This window comes from Capsicum annuum, chromosome 7 (genome assembly GCF_002878395.1).
Source record: "Capsicum annuum cultivar UCD-10X-F1 chromosome 7, UCD10Xv1.1, whole genome shotgun sequence".
NCBI lineage: Eukaryota > Viridiplantae > Streptophyta > Magnoliopsida > Solanales > Solanaceae > Capsicum > Capsicum annuum.
The window spans coordinates 17,532,738-17,555,187 of NC_061117.1; the positions used below are offsets into that span (position 1 = coordinate 17,532,738).

Genomic DNA, 22,450 nt, shown 5'->3' on the forward strand with positions numbered 1-22,450 from the left:
CCAAATTTTAGATATGAGCTCATTTGGATATTTTGAATCATTTGAAATACTATTCAATCAAAATGATTCAGATTTACAATATGTCAATTTTTAAAATCGAGCTTTTTGAAGAAAGTTTATGGCTGAAAGCAATGGAAAAGAAGAAAAGAAGTAGAAGAATGAAGAAAATGAGAAAAAGCAGAAGAAGGAATGAAGAAGAAGTGAAGAAGCTGATGAAATACATGCAGTCGAAGGGCCAATTTCGATAATTAAAAATGACTGAATGGTCAATATATGTAATGAGTGAGTTGTTTTTTTAAATAGGCTATTTTTTTGTGTAAAATTTAACTGAATATACATTTTTTCTTATGTTCCCTTTAATTTTTTACCACTTAAATTTGTGCTATTTAATTTTATTTTTTCTGCTTCTTTGATGAAAATTTATGGATCAAAGTATCTTTGATTATGATCTAACTTTATTGGACAAAACTAATTTTCCAGGACAAAACTTCCTAGAGAATGTTTGGTCCTAGAGCTTGAATTTTGACTGGTTAGGTAAGATTTTTAGAGAACTTTGCTTTAGCACATAACTTCTATTGTTGAACGCATGTAGTGTTACATAACTTGTGTCATTAACTTACGCGTTTGGAAAATAAATTATGCCACCAATCTTATGTCTCATGTCTCGTAGCATAACTTGTGTCACTAAACTCATCTCCTGTACCATAACTTGTGCTATTGTACCTATGCTTTGGAGTATAATTTGTGTCTTGGGCATAAAGTACGCCACTAAATTTATTCCTTAAAACATAATTTGTGTCACTGAACTTATGTCATGTGGCATAATTTGTGCCTCTAACTTATGCCTTGGAGAATAACTTGTGCCACTAGATTACGTTTTGTGTTTTTTTTCATTTTGCGAGGTTATTTTTTGTTATGCTTGGGGAATAACTTGTGCCACTAGATTACGTTTTGTAATTTTTTTCATTTTGCGGGATTATTTTTTGTTATAAGAAGCATTTTTCACTTTTTTCTCACTTACATCTCTAAAATAATAAAAACTAAAGATCCATGATTTTGAAGGACAAAAATTAAAAATCACCGCACAATATAAAAACATTTATGCGAACTACCCTGTTCAATGATTTAAGACCAACTTGTGGCAAGTGCACCAGCCGACTCTTATTTGATATTAATATGTACTCGTTTTAAAATTAATTTCAATCTTAATTGAAAATCTTGATTTTTGAAATTTGAAACTTCATATATGTGGGTCTGAACTAGGAGATTGTCAAGCCTAACTTCAAACTCACATGCCTGAAGTCAGCAACATCAAAATGAGATATTTGAACTTGAAGTTAAGCTTTGCAATTTCCTTCGTCAATTTTCGAACTTGTATGTCTGGAAGTTTTTTGAAGTTGGGAACTGCAAAGATTGGCTTGGTCTTTACTTTTATGAACCATAAAATATTCATGGTTTGATGTATTGTAAACTGTCCATTATTGTCAAGTTTAAGATATCGAACGTTAGTAATCCACACACATTTATTATGTACAATTTTGCGAGAAAATGTGTCAAATCTCCATTGATATGCACATTATAGGTTGGTTTACTCTCACCTTGAATGTTTTATCCGGGATGGAGACACAGACCCACAATGTGAAAAAGGTAAAAGATTGTCATCAGTGAAGTTAACAAAATCTTTGATAAATAAAGTAAGCAGACCGATAAAGCTACATCTTTTTTCTTTTGCGCGAGAAGAAAAGCACTTTCGGAGCTTTGATTCAAAAATGGGAACTACTTTTGGAGCTATTGAAACTTCATAGCTCCTCTATAAATGGAAAACAAAAGGGCGAAAGAGAAGGACGGAGATATTTATTCACAAGATCGGGGCAACTATAACCGAATTTTGATTAATTGAGGCAAAACAAATACAAAATCCATCTTAAGAAGATCCTTAGGATCTTTGAATTTAACAAGGAATAATAGGGAAGAATATGCTTTGACTACCTAGGATATTGCAGTCATGTTGTACACAGCTCTATTCACATACTTCCATAGGACTATTTTAAGAACTTCGATGTAGTCTCTAAAAGATTTTAACCCCGCCAGGTAACTTGAATCTTAATCTTTTCCACTTGCTCTTAGCCAAGGATGGATACAAGCTGAGCACATGCTCTGGCATGAAATCATGCCTTGTAAGTATCCCCACAACAGGTACCCTCTGCAAATAAGAGAACCACAATTTCTTGATTCAGTTCAAGAAGATGAAGAACCATTTATCAGGAAAATAAACGGAAAATGTGTTTTGGTTCCAACAAGCAACGGTTATATAATTAACATGGTGGATCAAATAGGGAAAGCAAAATGAAATTTAAAGGTGAGGGAACAGTTCATACTTAATCCCATCAGTAGATCATAGGAATGCTGATCGGTTGATGCAACCAAAAAGATATTCAAAATGTAAAAATAAACAAGACAACGGCAACTCAGAAATCATGAGTAATGCTGATTCAGAAGAATTTAACTCTTACAGAGGGGTGCTGATTATTGAAACCATTAGGTTGTCTGAAAAAAAATAATGGACAATTTATTTCACATCAAATACCTAAAAAGTAGGGGTGTGCAAAAACCAAACCGAACTGATAAAAATGTTATTGGTTTATTGTTATTGGGTTGTTGGGTTAACGTTTTTTTAATGATTTTATAAAAAAAAATTATTGGATTATTGGTTCAGTTCGATTTTTTCTTATTGGGTTATTGGGTCAACCGATAACCCAATAAGAATATATATATATATATATATATATATATATATATATATATATATATTCTTAATTTCGCTTTAATTTCTACAAATTAACAAACCTATTATTTCAATTATACAAACTCTTAATTTCTCCTAACAACATTTAGTTCAAACTTGAAGATTCTTATAAATTAAAACACATCATATAGTGTAGGATTTTTGGTTGCAACTAAGATTCGATTTTTTTTTCATGTTAGCTACTACTATTTTTATTTTATGAGTATTTTCTTATCGGTTAAACCGAAAACCGAACCGTTGACTAAAAACCAATAAACCGAAAACCAATAAAAAATATCTTATTGGTTTGGTTATTGGTTTAGAATATTTAAAAATCGAAAATCGATAAACCGAACTGATAATATGTAAAACCGAATCGAACCGAACCGACCGATGCACACCCCTACTAAAAAGAATGTGATTTTGGTGAAAGATTCATAATGTGATTTTGGTGAAAGATTCATGAATGAATGAATATAAACAATTAGCTAGGTCATAAACAAATGCACTGAAGCATGCATGCTGCAGGAAACCGGGTAATCTATCCTTCAGGTTATGTTAATGTATCTTTTATCGACCGTTGAGTTATTTTTCAGGGATAAGATACAAAGACCATTGAAAAATAATTTGAAACAGAAAAAATGAGGAAACAGCTCTTACCCCAGAAACCTTGGGTATTACCAGCAGGTGCCTTAAACCGACCTCTCGGAAGAGAATCAGAGCCTTCGCCAAGGACATAGTCTCTACAACAGTGAAAGGTGAAGTGTTACAAAAAGGATGCAGATCTATAAACATATCCAACTCTTCATCTGTCAGTTGTATATTTTCCACTGTGTCTCTATGGTCTAAACCCTTTGCAAAATCATCAGCTGAAAACTGGTTGAAGGCATTATATCCAGCAGGTACAAGATTTTGAAGAAACGCTTTCTTCTTTAGCAATGTAAGAAGATGTGTACGGAGTACCAAACCAAATAGAATTGGCGCTGCAGAAAGTGGGGGCTCATCCACCACTGGAAAGCCATTATGCTCTGTGTTTTTGAGGACATGAATTATGTTACCAACTTTCTCAATGCCGTTGAAGAGCTGGAGTGGACCTGTGACCACATCACTCACAGACAGTTGTCTCAAGTAAGGTTCAGCATGGCGTTCCAAGTAAGGAAAACCCTTCAACCTCATTATGAGGTCATATATATTCCCATTAAATGCATCAGCTACAGTTTTGGAGATAAGAAGAACTAGCATCATTAGAGGTAGCAGGAGGAGGTCATTAGTCAATTCTAGGATAATGACACATAAGGAAACTGTCATTCTCATAGAACCCCCAAGAAGAGAAGCTGAACCTAAAACAGCAAATAGGCCATGGTTAAGAGTCGACTGCGATCCAAACATCATCCCAATCAATCGACCATAAGCCGCACCTGTCACAATGACAGGAACAAAAAGACCTGCTGGTGCGACTATCCCATAACTAAAGATGCTCAGGCAAAAACAGGTGATAAAGAAAATTAGCATTGACAGAAGGTGAAACTCATCATCAGTGTTCTTGCTGAAAAGGTTCTTGATTGCATCATCATTCGTGTTGAAAAATAAACTGGCAAGATCATTGTAGTGACCCGGAGGACACTGAAATTTCTTATAGTTACCATTCCGTCCAATTGTGGGGCAAGGTTCTGATGTATCTGAAGGGCAAGGGCGGCAAGGTGCCAACCATGGTAATCCAAAAAGAAGACAAGATGTGAAAATGGAGACTGTAAGAGCCAGAACTATTTTGTAAGCAGCTCCTCTTCTGAAACGAAAAAGAAATAAAATGAAAAAGGAGTCACGTAAAAAATCTAACTATATAATGTCTTCAAAAGAAAAGGAATATATGAAAATCTAAAAGCCAAAGTAGGATCTTACATGTTAATTCCATTATAAATCCGCAGAACCCTATCCTGTAAAAGGTTGTACAAACTTCCCCATATGCCTCCAATAACTGCTAGAAGAAGAACAGGAGGCACATCCCAGATCCGATAGGCGATGTTAGCTGACGTGACATCAAACATTATGAGACCTCCTTTACCAAAGAGTCCACATTTTCCACTCAAGCAAACATCAATCAAAGCACGAAGGACAATCGCAACCACAGCCGTAGTGAAAAAGGCTCTCCACAATAGAGTACTTCTCCACCTGCATCACAAAGGAAGTGCTTACAATGTCGACAACAAAATGGAAAACTACAGCATCCTTTTTAATCACACCAGACATGAAAAGTCCATATTTCAGTATTCGTCAGATCAATCTATTATTTTATATGTGCAATATTATAAGAGACGAGAGACCTGATAAAGGAAACTTTCAACTTGTTTAATCTCCAAAAGCTGACTTCACATAGCCGTGCATTCCATGGGAAGAAAACTTTACTCACTTAGTCCACAAATAACTACTTATGAATAAATGTTCCCTTGATAGACCATTCCTTTACCATCTAGACACCCATTAAGACTAATTTACAGGAGGTTCATGTCCAGCAAAGTCAGCTCAGGCAAAACTATCCCCTCTAAGTATGTTGAATAAAATAGTGAAATACTGCTATTCAAGAAAATCAAAAGCAAGTTTGGACCATCCCCATTGCCTAATCATCTTTCAGCGATCATTGTTAGTTTCTCCACTTGGGAGCTGAATATAAAACTATCACAAATAATGGTCAAAATACATTAAATGACAGTATCAATCAATTCAACAATATGCTTTTGGCCTTGGATTAAAGGTAACACTTGATAACAAAATATCAAAAGCCACATAAGATGGAAAAAGAAAACATAAATAGATATAAACAAAAGGGGCATATATTTCAAATACCAGAAACAACCTTCACATTTTATTTCCAAAGGAAGCTTCAAGAACAAAATCTAAAGTCCTCTAAACATGTAAAATACATGACCAAAACATGCAAAAGTAGGTGACAGAAAATTCCCATCTCAAAAGTACATCCGAAAAAAAAATCTTTATGAAAAGAAAGCATATAGAATAAGAAAGGAGAAAAACCTTGTGGATCCGCAAACATTTTACAGTGGTATTATTATGACAGTATTAACCAAATCTTCGTATTCTGTAAAGAAACCATAACAACAAGTGCAATCACGCTTAATGACAGTTGACAGCTGTTAAAGGAGCCCCCCCAAATATAGAAAGTTGATGAAATTGAACCCCAAAACAGTACTTATGACTTTTACTAGTCAATTATTTACGTATCTACATTACATCAATGGTGTTTTGGCAAATAATTGGCATTATAATACCTTCTCTTTTTGGAACCTTATTGTCCAGGCCAACTAGCGCACACCTCGAATGATTCCATGGGGTACTTACTACCTCCCACCAGCACAAGTTCCGGGAACCTCTGTCCACCAAGGGTAGGACAAATGGGAAGAAGTCAACTAGTGCTTTTCCCCATGTTGGGTTTCTCAATCCATTTCGTTTACCACTAGGCCAACAAGCTGATTTTGTCTCATAAATTTATAAAACTCTACTGCCACACGCACTAACTTCTGAAAAAGTAAAATATATTAAATACTAAAAGCTACACTTCTTTCCTAGTCCTAGTAGAAGACCTAAATTTGCATCAATTGAACAGATGTCAAAGAAACTAATAAAATACTACAAAATTAGTTCTTAATAGAGAATCAACACAGCTTTGGTAATCAGCCAATGCTAATATCACCTAATATACATCTGTGTCAAGTAAAACACAAGCATATCCAAATCCCCCTATAAGAACAGAGGAACTAAATGCAGTGATTGCAATGCCAAATCCTCTCCCAAGGAGCCAACCTGATAATTCAGAGGTCCATGCACCACATATTTTGCTGAAGAATACAATAACTGCTTTAGGTATTCCGTCCTTTAGATACAAACTTTTACTTGTCGGACAGTGAAGTCAATTTCAATGTGTTGTGCATAATGTGTGGGCATACTAGAGCCATAGGATTAGGAATGAAGCTATACAGCACAAACTGGGAGTGGCCTCATTGGCGTACAAGAGGAGGAAGCGAGACTAAGGTGGTTTGTGCATGTGAAGAAGAGGAGCACAAAAGCACTAGTAAGGAGGTGTGAGAATTTGGCTATAGCGGGTTTTAGAAGAGGTAGAGGTAGGCCTAAAAAGTATTGAGGGGAGGTGATTAGACAAGATATGGCATACCTTCACCTTACTGAGGACATGATCCTCGATAGGGAAGTATGGAGGTCAAGGATTAGGGTGGAAAAGCAGTAGGTAGCCGAGTGTGAAGTACTTTTACGTGGGAGAGGCAGGGGTCTAGTCTCCTCATCTTGTTTTCTCCTTAATTAGTAATATTATCTAGTATACGTATAGTATCTTATTCTCTGTTTTAACTACTACTTGTTACTTCATTTACTTTGTTTATCTTTCTATTTTTCCGGGCGTCATTTACTTTCTATTCTACTATGATTATTCTTTTGAGCTGAGGGTCTACTGGAACAGTTTCTCTAATCCCACAAAGTTAGGGATAAGGTCTACATACATCTTACCCTTCTCCCCAGACAGTCATGGGAATACATTGGGTATGTTGCTGTTGTTGTTGTTGAGTTGTGCATAATATCAACAATCTAAAAGAGAAAGAATATCTACTATCATCTTACTAACACAGACACAGAGATATGGGCTGTTATCTCCCAGAAGCCTGCCGGTTTACCAAGAATCAGACTAAAGTATATTCATTTGTTTTAGATATACCAAGATGCCATTTCTTCAAGAGCAAACAACACACCACCAACAGGAGCTCGGAAAGCAGCAGCCATCCCAGCAGCTGATCCACATGTTACAAGATCTCGTCGATCTCGATCATTTTTAAAGTACTTCAACCACTTCCAAGTTAATCCATACTTCTTTGACCCTCCTTCACCCATTAGTGCTGCAATACAAGCACCAGTATGAACCATGGGGCCTGCTTTTCCAATTACCAGAGATCCTGATACTGCAGAAATGCTGCCAACAATCTGTTTATTAAAGTTTCAAGTAAGGTTCTTACTCTAACATGTCGCATCAGGGCTTCGAAACAGAGAAATAGAGGAAAGACAGACATAAAATATGATGCAACGAGAACAACATACCCAATGTATTCCACCAGGTGTGGTCTGAGGAGGGTAGAATGTACACAAACCATACCCCTACCTAGAGAGGCAGAGAGGCAAAACTCAAAAATTCTTTTATCAACTATTCACAGATATGAGATATGATAACCATAAACGCTATGGAAGATTCAAATATCCATGCACAAACTGTAGATAAGCCCAAGGTTAAACTGAAAAGAAAATATCTTCCATAGGAAACAAATAGTTAAATGATTGACTTCCCCAATTAAAAAGTTCATAAGTCATAACTTTACCACATTCCCAGGTAGAACACCTCCCAAATGGTTATGAACAATTTAAAACAACACTGTTAGCTGCAGTTTAAGTCAGTAATGGACAAAAAATGGACAAGATTTCTAACAGGAGACAACTATCAGAAGTTAATTGAAACTAAAGCTACAAGAAAAAAATGTTTTTACATGGAATAAATATCAGAATAACATGTCAGAGGTTGGAGATCAAGCTGTTTCCAAGCATTGCCCAGTGAACATTTATGAAGTACTAGGATGAGGAGGAAAAAATGTTTGTATAACTAGGGGTAAGCATGAAAAGGATTCTCTTCAAATAACAAAAAGGTCTAGCTTCACCTGATATCAGTGTCGGTAAATAACATAAAAGCCTAGGTGCTTCTTGGGGAGCTCCAGATTTTTAACAGTATAAAGAAAGTGCTTTATGTCCAAACCAGTTGATCTATTACATGAACCTCGTAAGAATTTCAAGCTAATCCACAATCACTTAAGAGCGTCCAACAACAAGAACATACCCACAGTAGTTCAACAAAGTGGGGTCTGGGAGGGGAAGTGTACATGGACCTTACCCAAAAAAAACCTCTTTGAGCTAACTTATGCAGTATGAAAGGAAATCCACATACCACATTAACTGATCAACTACATAATTACATAATCCTTAATTCATGCAGTCGTTCCCAAGCACATAATCCACCACCAACACCATAACTGAACATCAGTAAATACAATGTAAAATTGGATGCTGAAAAAAAGGCATCGATATGAAAAGGAAATTCAAGGTCATTTTACCTTGACAAACAGAGTTCGCAGAGAAAATATTGCCGGTGCGTCTACACCATTCAAGTAAGCCTTAACTTCAGGTATACCTGAACCAGCAGCCTCTGGTGCGATAAAAGCCGTAATAAGACCGGCAAATAATGTCAGTCCGAAATTGGAAGATGCAAATACAAGAAAAGCCATTGTATACCTGTTGCATTATCAAGAGTCACTCACCTCAAAAACATTTTTATAAAAGTAAATGAAATCCTTTCTACTTATAAATATAAAAGAAATCATAATATATCATTCCACAAACTTTGAGCACAGAACAGGGTTATTTCCAAATTCCACAGTTCATTTACCCTCAGACACATGCATAACATATACATGTATTTATTAACATAAAATTCCAGTCAATAACCTAAAAGAATAACAGTTAATATCAGGATGGCGCAAACAATTGATTATATCTTTTAATTATAAGAACTTCAAACAAACATTAGATGAAATAGAAGCAGATATCAGTTTGTATTATATAATCCAAGTAGTCTCAACATATTAATCAAAGCCGTAGGTGGGTATTACGTGAAAAGCTATGAATGAAAGAGAACTGTATACCTTCCCGCAAGCATCATATTAGAGGTCACCACAAATTTCATTCCAGCAATGTTCTCAACAGCAAGATTGTTACAGAAACCAACAAGGCCGACAAGTAGTCCAATGAAAAAGCACATCATCCATTTCATGGATATGTACTGCAATATTTGAATCTTCTCTCCACGCCTCCAATCTTGCTTGAAATAATCATTCTCCATGATTCTTCAACCAGGCAAGAACCACTATTAGGCCTCTTTTATTTGCCAATCTACTCAGAGAAAGGGAAAGAAAAAGGAAACATTTTCCACCAAAATATGTACCGAGCTCAAAACCAAAATCTTCTTCCAGGAACTTTAAAATAGAAAGAAAATGGAATTGAAAACACTCTTTATCACGTTTAGCTCCTAGCATACCTTCCCGCCACATCAAATTTTCTTTGTTTTTAACCCGCAATACTTTAATGTTAACACTATTATAGATTTGCTCCACCACAATAATCATTACAAAAATATCAAAATGCTGATCTAAATTTTCCTACTAGATTTAGGCTTACCAAAGAATATGGATGTGTCTTCAGCTAATTCATGAATTATTGGGGTAAGAAGTAAGTCTTAGTGTTCTTTCGATCTCAAGTAAGTCTTAGTGTTCTTTCGATCTCCCACTTTATCTCAAAAATCTAGAAACATCAAAAAACCGACGAAGCACTAGATGACTACATAAATCCCAAGATTTTCTAAGCACAGAACTCTCAACCCCTAATGATTGAACTTTCCACATTACTGTCAGTAGAACTTAAGATATATGCATAGTGAATAACTAGTATGATGAATTATATTCTTCTGCATAGAAACAATTAGATTCTTCCTCAGAGCATCCAAGAAAAAAATCCATTTCTTAGACCAAATAATGACGGACTTCATCATCTTACCCCAAACTCCTTTATTATTAAGTTATGAGCTCATGGTCAAAAACACACCTAAAGTATCCTGATTTTTCAACTTTCATACATGAACTATCAGGTAGATGAGCTTCCTACCGGAAAGATGATGGTATTTTAGTAGGAAAAGAGAATAATTGATAATTGAGGCATGTTTATGATAAAAAGGGCATAAATGATAATTGATAATCCAGGTAAGGAAAGGGAACAATGCAGTCCAAAAGATGAAACTTAGTTATATTATGCTTATTTACTTTTGGTGTAAACAAGAGTACATAGAAGACGCCAAGCCTCTACTACAAGTCTTAGAGTCCCAATAGATCAGTAGATATTTATTCTAGTTATACTTTAGGCTTCATATTTCCTATAAATGTAGCTTAACTGCCACTTTTTGTGATTCAATACACGCTTGTTACCATTTCAAAAAAAAAAGTTTAGCTCCACACACATTTCTTCCATTGATATCCAATTCCATTTTGCTTCACCCAACATACTTTAATGCAAACACTCTAATTGGGTAACAATTAACAAGAACATCTCTAAATAGTCAAACTTTCATATCCAAAGCAAGTTATCAAAAACCTGCTCAGTATTAGCAAGATTTGCTCAAACATGATAACAATCACAAAAAGATCAAACTCTTGGTGTTCATGGACTAATTAGGGTAAAAGGCGATATGTCTTTTTTATTTCCTTTTTTTAAAAAGAAAAATTGTGAAATCTCTTAGTGTTTTTTCTCATTTCCCACATTCTCTCAAAATCCTAGAAACATCACAAAAACTCCAACCGACGAAGCACCAGATGATTACATGAATCATGATATTTCTAAGCACAAAACTCCCAACTCCTAAACGTTTGAAATTTCCACATTATTGTCGTAGAACTATAGATACTAACATGGTAGAATAACTATTATATCTTGAATTATAGCTTCTGCATAGAAACAATTGAAATCTTCCTCAGAGCATAAAAAGAATTCCATTTCTGAGAACAAATAATGAAGCACTTCGTCATCTTAAACCAAACTCCATTGTTATTAACTTATGAGTTAATGGTCAAAACACACCTAAAGTATCTCAATTTTTTGAATTTCATACCTGAACTATCAGTTGTTTGAGTTTTCACAAGTTTCTTGGCTGAACTATCACCAAGTATTTATCGAAATACACCTCAAATATTAGTTGGTTCTTGTTACTACCACCATCGTTGAGGCAGGAGAAAAAGATACGTCATTGATATTTGAGGTATATTTTGATAAATAGTTGATGATAGTTCAGCTAGAAATTCATACACCTAATAGTTCAAATATGAAACTCAAGAAATTATTTATGAGTTAAAAGTCAAAAAAACACTAAAGTATCTCAGTTTTTCGAACTGCATACCAGAACTATCGAGTGTGCAAGTTTCCTACCTAAATTATCACCAAATATTTATGGAAAACATACCTCAACTATCAGCTGATTGTTCAGTTGTGTTTTGGTAAATAGTTGATGATAGTTCATGTTGGTAACTCATTCACCTAATAGTTCAGGTCAGAAACTCATTCACCTAATAGTTCATGTCAGAAGCTCATTCACCTAATAGTTCAAGTCAGAAACTGATACACCCAATAGTTCAAGTCATAAACTCATACACCTAATAGTTTAGATTGGAAACTCATTTACCGAAAAAAAAAAACTCATACACCTAATAGTTCATGTCGGAAACTCACACACCTAATAGTTCAGGTCAAAAGACCAAAAAAAACAATTAAATTAAATTTTAAAAAAAAAAAAAAAAAAAAAAAAACCTCGTACACCTTATAGTTCAAGTCAGAAATTGACCCCCCTAATAGTTCAGTCAGAAACTCATTCAATTAATATATATATATACACACAAAAACTAAATTCAGAAACGAACATGCTTTCGTGTATGTTATTGCAAATTAAACAATACATTACTAACAGTCTAACATAATACACAAATATAGATATATGTTGTAACAAATAGTTGGTGATAGTTCAAGATAGAAAACTCATACACGTGATAGCTCATGTATGAAACCCAAAAAGTCGGAATCTTAATACATTACAACATAATCGGTACGTAAAGAGAGAGAGAGAGAGAGAGAGAGAGAGAGAGAGACAGAGGGAGATGTACTCGTAGTCAAGGCTTTCGATAGGGCAAACACTAGAACCAACGATAGCGACTCGCGAAGTGTTATTCGATGCTGATGGATTCAGTCTGTTGAGCAGTGGATGACTGAGCGACTCTTCGTCGGCCTCCGTCGATGACGCCGGCGCCGGAGGGGATGAACCATTGGGAAGAGCCGGAGAGATTAGTATGGACATTGAGTGGGGTGGGGATGGGGGTGGGGGTGGGTAAGGTGGGTGGGAGGAGGAGTTTAAATGGAAAGCATGAAAGAAGCTGTGTGTGTGTGTGTGTGTGTGGTGATGGCAGTTATTATATATGCTGGAAGAAAAAGAAAAGAGGAGGAGATGAGTTGTATGATTGAATATTTGAGTTCCCAAAAAACGATTTTATATGTCTTATTATCACTTTACTCTCTCCTTTCCTAAATATTTATAGCGTCAATGTTTGCTCAAAAGTTTTTAGTTATATAGTTATATTCAAAATCTGATGGTCATCTCATTTAGTTATTATAACAAAAGTATGGAAAACTAAAATGAGTTTGAAAAAAAAAAGCCAAATATTAATAATATTTTGCTCATGAAGTTATGAAATAACTTAGGTGCATATTTAAATATATTTTTTTCTTTAAATTAGAAGTTCCTACTTAAAATTTATTGTGTGCATGACATTAAAAATGATTAAGATATATATTTTAATATTTTATTTTGTAAATAATATTTTTCTTACCAAAATTATTATATAATATTTAAGTATGCTGTTTTGAAGAGGTAATTTTACAAAGAGCGTACTGCTGTAATAAACGTCATTACTGTTATAAGTAGAATATCATTATAAAGAAATAAAAATAAACATAAAAAATCAGTTTCAAAGAAAATCAGACAGCTATAGTGAAATATTGCTATAACGAGGTGACGTTATAGATAATCTGATTGTACTTGTTATTTTGGAAATCTTTTACCAGCAACAGCATATCTTATATTGTATTCCAGTAAATATCTACGGAGGGTAGCGTGTTTATAATTCGAATCATTATCTTACAGATGGGATAGAAACAGTTATTTTCGATAGATTCCCGACTCAAGATAAAAATAGATTAACAAAAGAACGTAATATAAGAACACGAAATAATAGGCGATAAAGAAAAAAAAGATATTAGCAGAAACAAACTTACCACAAAATAATATTATAATCAATCTACCAAAAACAACAAATATCACTAAAACTCCAAGAACAATACACTTATAAACTAGGAGTGTAGCACTATGCCTACTAATATATAAAATACAAGTGTAGCACTATGCCTACTAATACAAGTAAAAAAATGAAATACTCCTATCTAGTAATATGGATGCACTCCTTCCTACTAATCTTCTACCCTAATTCACGTGATCCATATCTTTTTATTTAGAATTATGTCCTCGATAAGTTGTAGTTATTCAATGTTTGCATTTTTATCATTAGCCATACATATAGAGAGATATTAATATCGTGCAAAAGAGAGAAATATTAAATCAAGGAGAAAAATAAATAAGACAATTTATGAACGAAGGGAGTAGAATTTTGGACAATACTTAAGTTTAAACCCAAAAACGTAAAGCTAGGGATAATTGCAACTTTTAATCTCTATTTTTATCGTAAATGACATCTCTATCTTCTATTTTTAAAAAATAAGAGTAAGATATATGTACACACACTATCTATACTCTTATCTTCTACTTATTGTTGCTGTTGTAATATTTGGCTAAATATATTTGTAAATTCGGAGTTTAAAGGATAAGTTTTTTCAGTCAAAATTTCAAAAGGACACATCACAATGGAAAATTTTCAAAAGGGACAAGGTAAACACCTCTGTTTACCTTATCCATTAAAAAGTTAATGAAATGCAAGGTAAAATGGTGATTATACCTTATAAGGTAAATGAAGTCACTGAAAAAGTTGGTTGGAGTTGAAAATTTACCGACACCAATGTACTCCCTCTGTACATCTTTATTTATCCACTTTTTTATTTTAAAATGTCCAACAATACCTATTCGATTTATAAAATCAATGGATAATTTATCCATTTATACCTATTTTACGCTTGGTATTAAATACAATACATCACTCATTGTATTTTTTAAAGTAAAAAATTTATTATATCCAAACGGTGATATAGTAAAATCAACCATCTATTTATAGTTTGTTAAGACATATGTCAAGTCAAAAGTAAACAAGTATTTTATGGACGAAGAAAGTATTTAGTGATGAATTTATTTCAAATACACTGCATTACAAGGTAAAATGTGTCCTCTACCTTACAAGGCAAAATGTGGCTCTTACCTTACAAGATAAAATGTGTCTTTTACATTATTAATTTTCTTTTATATACCACCCATTCATTTCATTCATTTTTTCACATTATCCATTTCACTCTATTCATCTATATTATTTGGGTGTTTGTTTTTGTTCAAAGTCTATTTCATCAAAAAAGTTTCACTTTAAGGTATACTTTAATCACCTTTTTATATAACTTTTTTAAATACCTAACAAACAAGTACGTACTATAATATTATTAATCATTTTTGTAACTTACTATTTGTCAAATGTTGTTGTTATCATATCAACTTGTTAAGTCTAAACCTACGTTAAGTCAGTATTGTCTATTTAATTCTTTTTGAGTTTGTTGTTTGCACAATAGAGATCTTAAATTTGGTCATGCATGTGTAAAAAGCTTGCCCTTTAGGTTCCAGACTCCCTTCAGTTGCATGCATATGTAAATTAACACTTTGTATGAAACACATATCAAAATTAATTTTAAATTTCTTTCTGTATAGATATGGAATATCAATACTTTGTGCATCCAGGATCATCACGGTATGACGCATATGCCACGCAAAGTAAGCATCGGTCCGAGGCTATTTAAAAAGGCACATTAAAAGAAGAAAAGGCATGTTTGGTAGTGCAGCGTGCTAATAATGATTTTTGGCAACATGTTAAAATCATTTGCTTCATCCCCGTCTTCTTAATTATTTTAACATTTGTTATTTTAAGGGCGTTATAGATGTTGGATTCGTCCCTGCGGTTATTTCTTATTACTGCACTGGTTGAAAGGTAGAGATCAGAAACACATACCTTTCACTTGAGAACCAGTGAAGCGACTATAACCTTACAAGACATGAAACTCATGTTTGGAATGGTCGTAAATGGAACTCTCATTCTTCATCCAGGCATTGTTTGGAACCACATCATCTTTCGAATTAGTAATACCCATTTTAGTCCTAAACAACCTTTTCAAACGATCATATTTGAGAGATAAAGAAAATGATTGAACCACTATAGGACGCCGACTATATCATATTGAATCCCCCTTCATGCAAAACTTCACCATCCCAATGTAAATTTACTCTTACCTTATCCATCTTAAAGTAAGAAATGAATAAGGTTCAATGAATATTTTGAGTTATGAACTTTAAGATTTTTTTTTTGAGTTGATGCAAGAAATAACCTACACTCATACTTTTTATATAGCACGGAGAATTTTAAAGTTGTTACAAGGTAAATATGGGATCCTACCTTACAAGGTAAATGACTCCATTTTCCCTGTAATACCTTGCACTTTTTTCGAGTCTGTCAAATAGATAATAAATAAGGTAAGTGAATCCATTTACCTTATAAGGTAAAATCATGATTTTACCTTATACTTTATCATGTAACTAACATCGTTAACTTTTTAATGGACAAGGTAAACACAGGTGTTTACCTTGTCCCTTTTGAAACTTTTCCAGTTTGATGTGCCCTTTTGAAATTTTAACTGAAAAAACTTGTTCTTTAGGCTCCGGACTCTTATATTTGTGTACTTTCACTTTCATCAGATTTCACTTTGTGAAATTAGAAATGATATGTTGTTATTGTTATTGCATATTATCCTTAAATATGAAGAAAGCATACAAATTTAATTTAATACACTAATTATTGAATGATTTCACTTTTAATAATTCATTAATTTTTGAAGACTCGATGTTAAAGGAATCGAAATAAAAGTGCATGTATCAATTGATTGGAGGTTAAATATGATCAACTAAACATCACAAGGAATATGCTTCAAATTTATCAATTTTGACGGACTTAAAATGCAATTTGATCAGTATCAGTTAAGCTGATGATCTATCGAAAACAACCTCTCTATCTTTACGAGGTAGAGATGAGGTTTTCGTACATTCTACCCTTCCTAGACTCTACTTGTTTAATTACACTGGAATATTTTTGTTGTTGGGGCTAAAAATGCCTATTTTTTAACGTAACATGTTCCAAGAAAAATGAATTGAGAGTACCTCTCAAGTCTTCAATTAAATAAAGGTGACAAGTGGATCCAACAATATTATTAAGTTAAAAAGGGTATAGTTGATCAAACAACTGCGGACAATTGTTCGACAACTGCATTAGTTGTCACAACAATTATCAAAGTTGTCTGACAACTGCATTAGTTGTCCCAACAATCATCAAAGTTGTCTGTCCAATGACTTTGCACAATTGTTGAACAAATTTACATAGTTGTCGAACGACTTTGTTATTTGTTAGAACAAACTCTATAGTCGTTTAGACAACTTTTATAGTTGTTGGAGCGAAAATATTAAAATAAAACACTGAATTTTTTTATCGCCTTTACTTAATTTTTAAAACTTGAAGGAAACCCCCAACAAACTTGTTTCTCACTTTTAATTCAAAATCCCATATGTCCCTTTATAGCTACTACTAGTCGCACAAAATCCATGCTGAGCCCGGACCCAAACCTAAATATAATAAATATAATTTTAATTGATTGATTAAGCATAAGTTATGTTATTTTTGTTGCATAATTAATTCAATGTTTATCAATGATGCTACCTTCATTTTCAACATTATGTGACACCATTCACTAATTTCTACTTTTAGTATTTATAATGCATGTTTCAAAGGTGTGGATAAAATTGTCCATAAAATTTTTTTATTGAATTCTAAAAAAGATAGAAAAAAGCAACTAATTACATAAAGATTGTATTTAGTTCAACATGAACAATTTATAACTTTATACAAATATATAATTATCAAAAGTTTAGGATCGTACTATTCTCCTTTTCCTCTTCTTCATCTCCCAATATTATACTTAATTGAATAAATTTCTTTAAAAAGTTAGAATTCTTGTCCTTTTTCATTTTTTCTCAAAAAATGCTAATTTATTGTAAATCAATGCACTAACCTTTTATTAGAAAAGATGCAATATTTAATGCAAATTATAAAAAAAGAGAAAAAGAATTTGACTTGCCTTGTAAACGAATTAAAGGTTAAACCATGATCAAAATTGAAATATAATATTTTTCAACATATCTTATTTATGACAAAAATTTAACCAAGTGATTTTAAGCATTTTGTACCAATTATTTTTTCTTCTTGAACCAAAGTATAGAGAGGAATATATGATATAAGACATGTTTGAATCATTAAATGTAAAAAAGATCTAATAAATACTTTAATTCAGAAATAAATTTTTTCTTTAAAATTTTCTAAACTTTACCCCCTTCTTCCTTTTTATTGTTCTAGTTTTTCTTTTAAGAGTCAATCGATGTAATTTGGACCAATATTTTAAAATAATATAGTTTTTCATCATATTGATATGAAAAAAATTATAATTTATATTACTTTTGATATATTTTTTAAATATTTAAATTTTATTTTTAAAATATCAAATTAATTTAATCTAATCTAATTTTAGAAATTACTCAAATTGACTTTCGAAAAATGAATCGTGAGAACTAAAAATGAATTGTGAGAACTAAAAAGGAATGGTTGGAGTACAAAATGCACATGGTGAACAAGGTAACTTGAGAAGATTTAGTTGAAAGTCCACATTGAAAACTTATTTTGGGAAATATACACTCTTTTCTTTTTTATTTAAATTTTTAGGGTTTTGAAAAAAGTGGTCGGGTATGGGTTAAAGTGTAAAAAAAAAATCTTTTGTCACCCCTTATGTATTTATTAAATACTTTTTGCACCCCACTTTTTTATTAAATACAAAACAAATTTCTCTCCTCTTCTCTCCCTCGTCTCTCCCGCTTCACCTCACTCTTCCACCATTTTCCATTTTCTACGTTGTTCAAAGCTTGACAAACTTCGATCTTCAACTTCAGGTAAGTTATATTCATCTCCCGTGTAAATTGTGCTCCATATTGATGAATTTTTTTCGGTGTTTTGCTTTCTGCCGAATAAGGGTGGGGGTATAAAGAAATTTGAATTTTTTTAAAAAAAAAATTGGGTCTTGATTTTATTGAAATTGATTGTTTTTAGTTGGTATTTATTCGATTTTTGATGGATAATTGGTGTATATAGATTATCCTTGGCGATTGCATATTGAATTTTTTTTGCTAATTTCATCGGAATGTGCAAAGAAATGTGATTTTTGTTCAAACTTTTGTTCAATGTGATGGTTTTGTAGAAGCATGTTCATGTTGGGATTCCTTGGTTTGAATGATACTCGTATTATGTATTTTGACGAAAAAAATTGGAATTTTTTTGAAAAAATTGGGCTTGATTTTACTTAAAATTTGTGTTTTTAAGTTGGTATTGGTTTGATTGTGCATTATTTTTGTTGGATTTTAATTTCCCTCGGCGATTGCATTGAGATTTTTTTGCCAATTTTTCTCGATTTTCATGCTAAAAATCTGGGTTCCTTCCTATTTTTGTTCAATATAATGGTGATTTAGATGCATATTCTTATGAGTGATGGAGTTGTTTTGGAAGAAGTTTCTCAAGAAACTTTGTTGTTCTGCAAATAGGTTTTTTTGATGCTGCAACTGTTGTCATGCTAATAGACTGTTAGGTTAATTAGGTATGTATTTGCTGTTATAGTTGACAAATATTATTTTTTATTCGTATATCATAACAAATGGCTAGAGGTAACAAACGCAAGGCTGTAGAAGTTGATAAGTCTGAGAAAAGAAAAAATGAGTAGTCGATGAATCGAAGAATAAAAATTTCAACGAGGAAGCTGTTGAAGCTTTGGTTCGAGATGAGCCAGAGGAAATAGAAATTGAGGCTAGGATAGATGAGGAAGCATTGATCTTGCCCCACTGTGCAAGTTTTATTTCGGCTGAGACGTACAACCTTACCACAGTCATGAATGATATCGGATCATTTTCGACTAAGATATCCATTAGGTCTCATTTAAAAATATTTTATGAATTCAAACAAGTCGTGGTTGATCAATGTCTAAAGTCTAGGTTTAAGAATTCCTGTTTGGTGGTTTATGGGACTTTCCAGAACATATGAAGTTCAATGGACAGCTTGTCCACTATACACTTCTTCTCCAAGTTGAACAGGACAACAAGCTGCATGAAATGTGATTCTGCATTAATGACAGGCCTGTATGTTTTGTCCTGAAGAAGTTTGCGCTAATCACAAGTTTAAATTGTGGGTGTTATCCCCATGATTCAAAATATGTCAAAGCGATGGAGGATGGTGAAGCTTTTTTCAAAACGATTACGAAAAGAGGAGTGTAAATATGAAGAGATTGTTGAAGCTTATTAGAGGTGGGAGGTTGAACAAGGAGGAAAAGTTCAAATGCTGATTGGTTTAGTTCGTGCACTGGATATTGCTTACATGCGACTTGTCAAAAACTGTGGACATAGACACCATCAAGATGGTGGATAACTTAATCTTCTTTGAGAGATACCTTTGGGGTACGGAGTCATTTTCCTAGAATCTAGACTATTTAAAGAAGCGAATAGACTTTAGCAAGTAGAAGAAGATATTTGTGACAAAGGGAGTTTCATCGTACGCGCTCTACGAATTTTTCTGGGCATTTATGGTATTTGATTATAAATCATTGAAGTAATTTATTATATACTGTAATTCATCTATGGTGTCTATACTATACTGACTCTCAGTTATATGTTTTTGTTTTTTCTTTTGATCACAGATTTGGATATATGAAGCCTTTCCCGCGCTCGGCAGGGGAAATGGTAAATCAACTGAAGACTCACTGCCCATTCCCTGATTGCTTAGATGGCACGCCTTAAAAGACGATAAACTAATCGAAGGTAATCCATATTTGAACGGATGGAGCACAGAGGTATGAAACTATTTTTCTGAAGAATAGTTTTACCAATATTGTGTTGCTAATCAATCACATTTTCCTATTTAACTATAGAGAGTGCACCCGTACCTTATCTCCACAATCCGTGAAATGAAGCAGCACTGCATGAAAAAGTTCAAAGCATTCACGGATGAACCGAAGGACACATTCATCGATGGATTGAAGGCCCATCTGAAAGGTGTGACTGTCATCACCTCATCGGAGGATGATGAGGATAGGGATGATGACTGGGATTTGGATGGATATACTGTTTCAAGGCATGTCACTCGAGATGTGGGGACAAGTAAGCTGAGAGCATCGGAAAAGACACCGATGATTGAAAATATGGAAGAGTGTGTGTTTAGGCTGGAGGAGTCGATCAAGGACATCATTAATTTTATGAATGAAGATAGGTTGAGGAGAGCAGAAAAGGAGAAGAAAAAGAAGAGAGATGAAGATGAAGGTAATATTTGCTCTATATATTATAGAAATTACATATTTTATATAATCCTTTTTACTTATAATAGAATCTATATCATTGTTCATCAACCGATATCTTAGTTTATTATAAACAGTAAATACTTGAAAATGTAGGTGTGCAGGTGTAAAGTCAGCATTCAGCGGCGAGGATTGTCCGCGATGACAGTGGCATTAAAGAAGTGCTCCTTGAGGCAACATCTTTGAAACAGGACTCGACCAATGCTGATAAGGTGATGATCCCTGAGGTTACAGCTATTATAGAGAAGGAAAATCTTAATGAAAGCGATGAAGAGAAAGAAGAAAAAAATGAAGAAGTTGTTTGTGAAGAAAACAAAGTTGATGATCAACAGATATGGAAAAGGAGAATCATGACAAATGCAGGCAGGATGAGTAAGATGAAAATAAGAAAAGTGTTAAAGAAGAAAAAAATAATGAAGGAGATAGAGAGAAATCAAAAGAGAATAAAGAAGGATAAGTAGAGAAAGAAGAGGGAGAAGAATATAAAGAAGAAGGAAAAAATAATGCACACCACTCCCGATACTCTTCCTCCGTCACCTCTATCTCCAAATCAACGGTTTGATATGATGAATTGAATATCATTACCAATGATTACAATTTCATCAATATATGCTAAAATAAAAAACAGAATAGTGCCATATGGGTTCAGTTTCATAATGTTATTACCGGACTCCATTTATTGAATTTGGTCTAGCTATATTACAAGCTTCTATTTTTACGAGCAAAATCTAATTATAGTAGACAACCTACTTTCTTAATAAAGAGAAGTTGGGAACATAGTAAACCTCCTACTAAAGAAGGAAAAAATGATGCACCAAAAAAAGAAGGCATCGTGAAGAAAGAAAATGAAAATGAAAACGAATTTTCGAACTTAGATGAATTTCTTAATGTAGTTCCTCAGGATATCGACAAGATGCAAGTGGAAGACAAAAATGTTGAATGTTTAGACAATGTTTAATTTTTATTTGTGGCTGATGATTATTTTTATTAGACTAGACAATCTTAACTTTTTAAATTTTCAGCTCGGAATGTGTAGAGCTGAACAATTTTGTTTTCTAAACTGCTTTTATAGTTTATGATAAACATTTTTTATTTTATATAATCAACGTATCATTACTTTTATATGAATGTCTTCGTTGATTATAGACTATGACTAAAAGATAAAGTATACACAGTAAAGTGTTGTACAGTCGATGAATGAAAAAGGTAAACCATATATAATATAAGTAAAAAGTAGTCAATTAATAAAAGAGTCAGAATACATTCAATCCCACTACA

At 33.2% G+C, this 22,450-nt stretch overlaps 1 protein-coding gene across 2 annotated transcripts; it reads right to left on the reverse strand.

Annotated features, from left to right (window-relative positions):
- Positions 1-1,866: 1,866 nt before the first annotated feature.
- On the reverse strand, positions 1,867-13,030 carry LOC107856285 (putative chloride channel-like protein CLC-g). Of its 2 annotated transcripts, none has more exons than XM_016701271.2 (7): positions 12,595-13,030; positions 9,541-9,741; positions 8,953-9,130; positions 7,518-7,780; positions 4,685-4,954; positions 3,446-4,571; positions 1,867-2,203 (listed from the first exon to the last, which is right to left on the reverse strand). In XM_016701271.2, the coding sequence occupies exons 1-7, from the start codon at positions 12,783-12,785 to the stop codon at positions 2,069-2,071; spliced, it is 2,364 nt and encodes a 787-aa protein (XP_016556757.2). In that variant the 5' UTR covers positions 12,786-13,030; the 3' UTR covers positions 1,867-2,068. The 2 variants fall into 2 exon arrangements, with proteins under 2 accessions (XP_016556757.2, XP_016556758.2); XM_016701272.2 differs by having other exon boundaries at positions 12,581-12,701.
- Between the last annotated feature and the right edge of the window lie 9,420 nt (positions 13,031-22,450).

What these genes read in the sequence shown, in the direction of transcription:
- LOC107856285 (XM_016701271.2), bottom strand. Translation starts at nt 12,785, where the DNA reads ATGTCCATACTAATCTCTCCGGCTCTTCCCAATGGTTCATCCCCTCCG. An exon ending in AATATGATGCTTGCGGGAAG is followed by an intron (nt 9,131 to 9,540) that starts GTATACAGTTCT and finishes ATAATGCAACAG; the next exon opens with GTATACAATGGCTTTTCTTG. An exon ending in TAATACCCAAGGTTTCTGGG is followed by an intron (nt 2,204 to 3,445) that starts GTAAGAGCTGTT and finishes TCTTATTTGCAG; the next exon opens with AGGGTACCTGTTGTGGGGAT.